Raw genomic sequence first — 9,367 nt, forward strand, 5'->3', positions numbered from 1 at the left:
TCCGGATTGTGGTGACAAACGAGTGAAGGAAGGACGCGACCTAGCTGTGCAAAATGGGCCTGCTGAGGAGCCTCCTTCCGCTCTCCTTGGGGAGAAGTGGGTTTGTTAAGCAAGGGGACAGCAGGGTGGGCAGGGCGGGAAGGGTCGAGAGTGGTGGGCGAGTCAGGGGAGGGGGGGGTGGGGGGCAGAGAGAAGTGGGGCCGTGGCTGTGCTGGATTCGCACCCACTGTTGGTGTGGTGCCGGCCCCACTGGGCCCCGCGTCCAGGAGCTCAGGAGACGCCGGCCCAGGGGTTGTGTCAGGGGCTGCCGTGCAGGCCTCCTGCAGCAGGTCCCAAAGCACCAGGGCCTGGCCCCTCGGCCCACGGCCCTCAGCTGCTCCGGCTGCTCCACCACCAGCTTCGACTGCACCACGCGGGCTCCTGCAGCCGGCGCAGAGGCAGCTCCTCTGTGCCCGGCGGCAGTCGGAGCCGAGGCTCAGCCAGCAGAGGGCCCTGAGTTACCTGCTCACGGCTTCTCTCGGTGCACTGGCTTCCAGCTGTGGAAGCTGGAGGGGCAGCCCTGACTGCGGATTTCATCGGATGACATAGGGAGCTGCAGGCCAGGTGTCAAGACACACTGAATCAAACGGGCTTCACAAAGCTAAATTTGCACATTTACAAAATGGAGAATAAAAATTGGTCAGGTATCTGAAATGCAGTTGTAGATTAGCCAGATGCTTGTTTCTTCTTTTAAGAACTAAGTTAGCCGGCGCGGTGGCTCACGCCTGTAATCCTAGCACTCTGGGAGGCCGAGGCGGGTGGATCGCTCAAGGTCAGGAGTTCGAGACCAGCCTGAGCAAGAGCGAGACCCGTCTCTACTAAAAATAGAAAGAAATTATATGGACAACTAAAAATATATACAGAAAAAATTAGCCAGGCATGGTGGCGCATGCCTGTAGTCCCAGCTACTCGGGAGGCTGAGGCGGTAGGATCGCTTAAGCCCAGGAGTTTGAGGTTGCTGTGAGCTAGGCTGACGCCACGGCACTCACTCTAGCCCGGGCAACAAAGCAAGACTCTTGTCCCAAAAAAAAAAAAGAACTAAGCACCCCTCCCCTCACATCAATATGAATACACACTCCTCGTGAAGGCCCCCATTGCCTGCTACTCTTCCCTAGTGACTTGACCTATATGTTTTATATTGCTTTACATAAATAGTTTAGTGGTGATATGAGCTTTCCTAATCTTCTCTTAGTGGTTCATGTCAATAAGATATTCCTCTCTTAATTCTGCCTTGGGGAGTTTATTGGCTTGACACTCTGCACATGGCAGAGACATAATATATATTTCTGTCCATCCGTTGCTCATCCTGAGGAATCCTAGGGTTGTTTTTGCTTTTTAAATTTTTTTCTTATAAAGTTTTATGCTGATTGTAGAAAAATAAGAACAGATAACCAAAGAAGGAAAACTCATAATTTCCCATCCTACGTTTTTTAAACTGGTAGACAATATATTTTTTCTTATATATATATATTTTGTTTTTTTATTATGGTAAAATATATATGACATAAAATTTAACATTTTAACCATCTTTAAATGTATAATTCAGTGGTTTACGTACATTCACAATGTTGTGCTGGGCATGGTGGCTCACACCTGTAATCTCAGTGACTCAGGAGGCTGAGGTGGGAGGATCATTTGAGGCCAGGAGTTTGAGACCAGCCTGGGCAACATAGTGAGATTCCCATCTCTACAGATATTAATTAATTAACTTAAAAAAACCAATATTGTGTACCCATTACCATTATCCATTCCCAGAAATTTTTATATCATCCCACAGTGAACTCTACACTCATTAGGCAATAACTCCCAATTCTCCCATCCGCACATCCCCAGGTAACATCTAATCTACGTTCTGTCTCTCTACGTCATAGAATCATGTAACATTTGTCCTTTTGTGTGTGGGTTCTTTACTGAGCATAATGTTTTTGAGTTTCCTCCACGTTACATCATGTATCAGTGCTCTGTTCCTTTGATGGCCAAGTAATATCCCATCATGTGGCTGGCTATACCACATTTTATTCATCTATTCATCTGCTGACGACGTTTGGGTTTTTCTGCCCTTTTGGCTATTGTGAATGCTGCTGCTGTGAACGCTCGTGTACAGCAGCCCGTAGTTCCGTGTGTTTTCCTGATCTGTCTACCGTCTGTCCATCCATCTGCGCTAAAACATGTAACTACAAACACAGGTTACACCGTAATCTGCGTTCACACTTAATTTGTAATAAACATTTTACATCATGAAACATTCTACATAATTTTAATGGTTGCATATATTTCATTAGTATATAAGATATTGGATATAATCAATCCAATATCATTGGACATTTACAATGCTTCCCATTTTTTTGCTATTATAAATGATAGATGTAGCTAAATCTTTGTCTACATTTTTAAAATTTTATTTTTAATTGACATATAATGATGGTACATATTTTATTTCTTTTAGAGATGGAATCTCGTTATGTTGCCCAGACTGGACTTCCCTGGGCTCCAGCAATCCTCCTGCCTCAGCCGCCCAAGTAGCTGGTACTATAGGTGCCACCAGTGTACTTGGCTTAATATGGTGTATTACTGTGTGCACATATTTATGGAGTACACAGTGATGTTTTGATACAGTGTACAGTGGTCAAGTCAGGGTAATTAGCATATCCATCATCTCAAACATTTGTCATTTCTTTGTGTTAGGAACATCCAAAATCCTCCCTTGTAGCTATCCAAAAGTCTATTATAAAGTATTGTTAACCATGGTCATCCTGCACTGCTATAAGACACAAGAACTCCCTCCTTCTATCTGGCTGTAATTTTGTGTCCTTTAATCCATTTCTCCCTATCTCCCCCTACCTTTCCCAGACTCTAGTAACCACTGTTCTACTCTTCAATGAGATCAACTTTTTTAGCACATATAAGTGAGAACACGTGGTATTTATCTTTCTGTTCCTGGCTTATTTCACTTAACATAATGTCCTCCAGGCTCATCCATCTTACCATGAATGACAGGATTTCATTCTTTTCATGGCTGAATAGTATCCTATTGTGTACATATACCATATTTTCTTTATTCATCTGTTGATTCCATATCTTGGCTACTGTGAATAGAGCTGCAGTAAACATGAGGTGCAGATATCTGACTGATTTCCTTTCCTTTGGATATATACCCAGTAGTGGGATTGCTGGACCATATGGTAGTTATATTTGTAGTTTTTTGAGGAGCCTCTATGTTGTTCTCCATAATGGCTGTGCTGATTTACATTCCTGCCAACGTGTGTAAAAGAGTTCCCTTCTTTACACATCCTCACCAGCATTTGTTAATTTTTTTGTCTTTTTCATAATAGCCATCCTAACTGGGGAGAGATAATCTCATTGTGGTTCTGATTTGCCCTAATGATTAGTGATGTTGAACATTTTATCATCTATATTTTGGCCATTTGTATATCATCTTTTGAGAAATGTCTATTTAGATCATTTGCTCATTTTTAATAGATTTTTTTCCCGTTGAGGCATGTTCCTTGTTTATTCTGAATATTAATCCCCTGTCAGATATATAGTTTGCAAATAGTTTCTCCCATTCTGTAGGTTGTCTTTTCACTCTATTGGTAGTTTCCTTTGCTGTGCAGAAGCTTTTTAATTTGATATGATCCCATTTGTCTATTTTTGTTCTTGTTGCCTATGCTTTTATTCATAAAATGTTTGCCTGGACCAATGTCCAGAGCATTTCCCCTATGTTTTCTTCTAGAAGTTTTATAGTTTTGGGTCTTACATGTAAGTTTTTACTTTATTCTAAGTTGACTTTTGCATAAGGTAAAAGACAGGGATCCAGTTTCATTCTTCTGCATGTGGATGTCCAGTTTCCGCAGCACCATTTACTGAAGAGACTGTCCTCTCCCAAATGTATATTCGTGGGGCCTTTGTCCAAAGTCATGTTCATATTTCAAATTATTTCCTTGGGATAAATTTCTAGACATTAAATAGTTCCAATAATATTAATAGCAAACATTATTGAGTACTTTTTATGTGACATTGTAATAAACATTTTACTGATAAATACTACACATATTTACTGATATCATCTGATTTATACAAGATATTGTTATTTTGCCCAATTAACAGATGGGATGTGAAGCTAGAGGAGGTGGAATCGAGGTGGCTGTGTGGCCAGGCTCTGTGGCTGCAGGCTCGGACCCCCAGCTCTGAGTTGCTCCATTTGAGGTTCCCCTTTTGTAAATGGGGCTAACAACACCAACTTCTCGTGAGTGCTCAGACTCATGCATTTAGCTTATGATCAACATTAGTTATTGTAAATGTTGGGGTTTAGCAATTTTATTGGCCCCCATGTTTGGTAATATTTTTGTATGAATTCTATTCTTTTATAGTTTGAACTTTTTCTAGTATATCATTACACTTATAATTATTTTCCTCTTTTTCTTAAAAATATGAAGGTTTTAGTATATTTGGATTTTATGTCTTGAAAGGTAATATAAAACTGACCTGAAAATAAAGATACTGTACCAACATTTAACCAAAGTTGTGTCCAATAGTTTTGTTAAAAAAAAACCCTGAGTATAAACACATGAAATGATGTCAGCTTCATTATTAAGAAAATGCATATTAAAATGATCGTAGCCATGATGCCCAGTGTTGGCTAGGGTCTATGAATAAAGGCATTCTTAAACACTCTTGTCAAGTACAAATTGCTACATTCTTTCTCCTGGACAATTTGGCAAAAAGTATCAGAAATTTACAGTGCAAACCATTTAATCAATTTCATTTCTAAGACTTGGCCTAAGGGAATAAACAGGTGCCAAATGGTGTACAGTCTATAGAGGATGTTCCTTGCATCATCGCTTCTCATAGCAAAGCATCTGAAAGCTATGCAACCTGCAAGGCGATGTTGGGCCCCACTCAGATCCCCTTTACTTGCTGAAGTCCCTCAGCTTCTGTGAGGGTCAGAGAATTATGTGGGGAGGTTGTGGGAGGGATGTGGGGGAGGCAGATTCTGGCACTGACAGACTGTGCTCCAGAGTGTCCCATTGGGAGCCCAGCAGACCGGAGCTGAGACCACTTTCTTTCTTTTTCCTTTTTTGAGACAGGGTCTCACTCTGTCACCCAGGCTGGAGTGCCGTGGTGTCATCTGAGCTAGCTGCAACCTCAAACTCCTAGGCTCAAGGGATCCTCCTGCCTCAGCCTTCTGAGTAGCTGGGACTATAGGCGTGGCCACCATGCCTGGCTAATTTTTTCTATTTTGGGTAGAGACGAGGTCTCACTTTTGCTCAGGCTGGTCTCGAACTCCTGAGCTCAAGTAATCCTCCCACCTCAGCCTCCCAGAGTGCTAGGATTACAGGCACCTGCCCCCACTTTCTTTCTCGGAGTTTGCTCTCTGCCCTTTCTGCTCCCTTCACCTCGCTTCTCCTAAGAACACTCCTTTAATAGATGACCTGAACAAGAACCCCCATCGTAGGCTGTGCTTTGAGGTACATGATCTAAGATAAAGCCCTTAAAGATGATTATGTACACTTATATTCACTGACCTGGAAAGATGTCCATAATGTATTAGAACATATGTTTAAAAAAACACAATAGAAAAATCCATGTCAAGCCTCATATTCTGTATGGACTAATATATTATGGAGTGATTTTCTAAGTATGATAATGGTCTTGTTTGTTTCTATATAGGAGAATGTCCTCATTCTTAGAAGATGCATGCTGAAAGGGCAGTGTTTCTGCAATTACCTTCCCAATGGAACAAAATAAGGTTGTATGTGTGAAGAGAGAGAGGGGGGTGGAGAAGGGGGAGACACACATAGCAAACATTGGCAGTTGTTGTATATAGTAAAGCAATATCAGGAATTGTAGGAATTGATGTCTCAGTTTTTGATCCTTGCATCTAAAAACTTTATATGCTACACCTGCAATGCTGATGTTGGATGTTTGTGACAAAGCTTGTTCCACCACTGTGGTGAACATCGACCCCGTGGGCACCATACTCTGGGTGTTGTTGGCTTGTGTCACCCACCAGGGCTGCGTGTGAACATGCTCTTACCTTATACCTTTAGCTTGCTTTAATAGTCTGCTAACTTGGTGGAAGTATCTCAGCTGAACTTTGTACCTGCTAGCTAGGCTAAGAATACACTTTCAATATGAGCTCACCCTTTGACCCAACTCTTCCACTTACATGAACCTTGCCAAGGCAAATAATGGCAAGTGTGCTGATTCTACTAGCAAATGAGTGACAATATCAATGTCCAAAAATGGAGGACTGACTTTAAAACCTTATGCAACCAGTTAAAATCATACTGCAGAAATGTGTTGGCTGACAAGGATAAAGATGGTCCAAATATATGCAGTGAAAAAACAATTGTATGGTGTAAGAAAGTTTTATTTTAAAAATTATAATTACTGGCCGGGGGCGGTGGCTCATGCCTGTAATCCTAGCACTCTGGGAGGCCGAGGTGGGCGGATCGTTTGAGCTCAGGAGTTCGAGACCAGCCTGAGCAAGAGCGAGACCCCATCTCTACTAAAAATAGAAAGAAATTATATGGACAGCTAAAAATATATATAGAAAAAATTAGCCGGGCATGGTGGCGCATGCCTGTAGTCCCAGCTACTCGGGAGGCTGAGACAGGAGGATCGCTTGAGCTCAGGAGTTTGAGGTTGCTGTGAGCTAGGCTAACGCCACGGCACTCACTCTAGCCTGGGCAACAGAGTGAGACTCTGTCTCAAAAAAAAAAAAAAAAATTATAATTACATCCACGGATTTGGAAGAATGTACACCAAATGCTTGACTTTGGCTGTCTCTGGGTGGATGAAATTTTGGGTGTTTTGTTCTTTCTGTTTATCCCAATTTTGTGACTTGCTTATCCCGGTTTTCATTGTTAAGCAATGAAAAAAGAGGCAACTTTATTAAAAGGTAAAAGTAGTTAAGATAGCATGAGATTTAACAAATCAAATTATGGCATTCCCTCGTGGTCAATTATAATTTAAACATAGGAATTAAATAATACCTGAAAGTTTGAATCTTCTTATATATCTATTTACAAGACACAATCTGCATTGTGGTTAAGACTTCAGGTTCTGGTTTTTGGACAGCTGTCATGCAACTTTAGCTGGGTTTCCTAGCCTCTAAACCTATGCTTTCCTCTGTGTAATGGAGATGACAGTAATAATACCAACCTTACAGCTTTGTTGTGGGTTATAAAACACATGCAAATGCAGAAAAAACTGTGCCTAGCAGTACTAAGTGCTCAATAAATATTAACTAGTTTTACTAAATTAAATGTTCTATGCTTTCTTCAAGGGGCCAGCAGGTGATTTCTGTGTACTCTAACAGTAGGAGCCCCTGCCTAGGCCTATAGGTCTCCACCAGGCATTTTGCTACCTATGAGGTGCATCTTGCCTTTTTTTTCAGAGAAGGGTGCAGGTAAGAGCAAAAGCTCAGTCCCAGGCTATTCTACTTGCTCTTTATCTCTGGTTGGGAGATAGGGGTGCTGATTATTAACTTTGTTAACAGGGCACAATGCTCAGGAGGCCAAAGGTCAAAGATCAAGGTCTGAAGTCCCACAAGGAGAAAGTATCCCTCTTCACCACTATTGGGGGAAAAAAGTACACTTGTAGGCCACAGAAAAGACAGCACATTTATTTGTAAAACAATAACTTCAAAATCATCCCCAGAACTCAGAATTTATGGGCCAGGGCAGACACCCTAAGTAAACAGGTGAGGTCTTCATTGTTCAATTATTAAAGAAAATTTTAAATTAACGTATTATGATTATGTGGAGGAGTGTTTTTCCACATTTCCCTGATAAGAATCACTTGGAGTGCTCTGTAAACACAACTTCCCTCGAGATTAATCCCATTAATTGATTCCGTGGGTCTGAGATGAGCCAGTAATTTGGAAATTTTTATTTTCACAAATGCCTCCTGATGATTATCAAGTCCAAGAAAACCTGGGAAACACTGCTCTGGAACACGACTCTCGGTTTCCTCTGCAGTTTTTAAGTCTTGAACTACTGATCAGTCTAGAACGTCCCACTGAAAACTCTTATCCAGTCAAATTTTACAAAAGAAAACTAAGTCTTCTGAACATTTGGTTTGATAAAGTCTCTCCGAAAGCATCACAATTCTTTTATTTTGGCTGTTTTCATTTCTGGCCCAGCCCTTCTAGATCACGTTTTTCTTGAAAGGTCCATTTTCTGTGAGTTGTGACACTGCAATTTAATTAAATCATTTTTTTAGAATTGGTTTCTTATTAAAAGATCATCACATTCAACCTTTGCTTGCTCCTGTCTTGTTCTTTCTCTCCTGAAACTTGTTAAGAAGTGACTCAATATTCTGCCTTTTCCACCTTAAATGTCATACTGACCACCCCATGTATGCCAGCCTGGATCTCATCGTTTTCTTTAACTGGTCCAACTCCTTTTGGCGACCCAGTCAAGATAATATCTCCTTCTTCCAAGATCATTATCTTAGAAATATAGCTGATGATGTAGGGGATGGAAAAAATCATGGAGGATGTCTCACCCTCTTGCCTGAGTTCACCGTTGACCTTGAGCCAGAGCCTCAGGTTGTGAGGGTCGGGGATCCTCTCTTTGGGCACGAACGCGCTGACCGGGCACGAGGCCGTAAAGCTCTTGGCCAGGGTCCACGGCAGCCCCTTCTTCTTGCACTCATCCTGCACGTCTCTGGCGGTCATGTCCAGGCACAACGCGTAGCCGGCCACGTAGTCCATGGCTGCGGCCTCCGGGACGGCGCGGCCGCGCCTGCCCATCACGACGCCCAGCTCCAGCTCGTGGTGCAGGTTGCGGGTGTAGGCGGGCATGAGGATGGGCGAGCCCTCGGGGGCGTAGGCGGTGGAAGGCTTCAGGAAGACCACCGGCTCGCTCAGCACCGGGTTGCGCATCTCCTTGGCGTGGTCCGCGTAGTTCCTCCCCACGCACACGATGTTCTTCCCCCACTCCCAGAAGCGGGACAGCTGCCTGGGTGCCGCCATGATCCTGCCGGGTGCCCGGTAGTCACGTGGGCGCCGCCGGGTCGGTCACCTGACACCTACGGCTACCCCGAGGGGACCAACTACATCGGAGCGCTGTCCTCTCAGCGACGGCCCATCCACCGTGCGCTCCGCCGAGTGCCGGGGCTGCGGCGCTCGGCCTCCTGGGAGACGCCGTCCGGAGCAGGAGAGGAGCCGAGGCTCGCGGCGCACCTCCCGGCCGCCGCCCCCAGGCTCGCCCCTCAGGCCGCGGCAGCCGGGGCGGGGAAGGGCACGGATTGACGCGAGCGGGCCGATTGGCTGAGGGAGGCGCGGGGCGGGGCGGCGCGGCGCGGGGCGGGCGCTGAT

The 9,367-nt window shown here is 43.9% G+C and overlaps 1 protein-coding gene across 1 annotated transcript; it reads right to left on the reverse strand.

The window, feature by feature from the left end:
* Window positions 1–7,657: 7,657 nt before the first annotated feature.
* Window positions 7,658–9,277, reverse strand: FAHD1 (fumarylacetoacetate hydrolase domain containing 1). Its single transcript, XM_069486301.1, has one exon. The coding sequence runs from the start codon at window positions 9,020–9,022 to the stop codon at window positions 8,357–8,359; it is 666 nt and encodes a 221-aa protein (XP_069342402.1). The 5' UTR covers window positions 9,023–9,277; the 3' UTR covers window positions 7,658–8,356.
* Between the last annotated feature and the right edge of the window lie 90 nt (window positions 9,278–9,367).

The sequence above is a fragment of the Eulemur rufifrons genome, chromosome 14 (assembly GCF_041146395.1).
Source record: "Eulemur rufifrons isolate Redbay chromosome 14, OSU_ERuf_1, whole genome shotgun sequence".
Classification (NCBI taxonomy): Eukaryota; Metazoa; Chordata; class Mammalia; order Primates; family Lemuridae; genus Eulemur; species Eulemur rufifrons.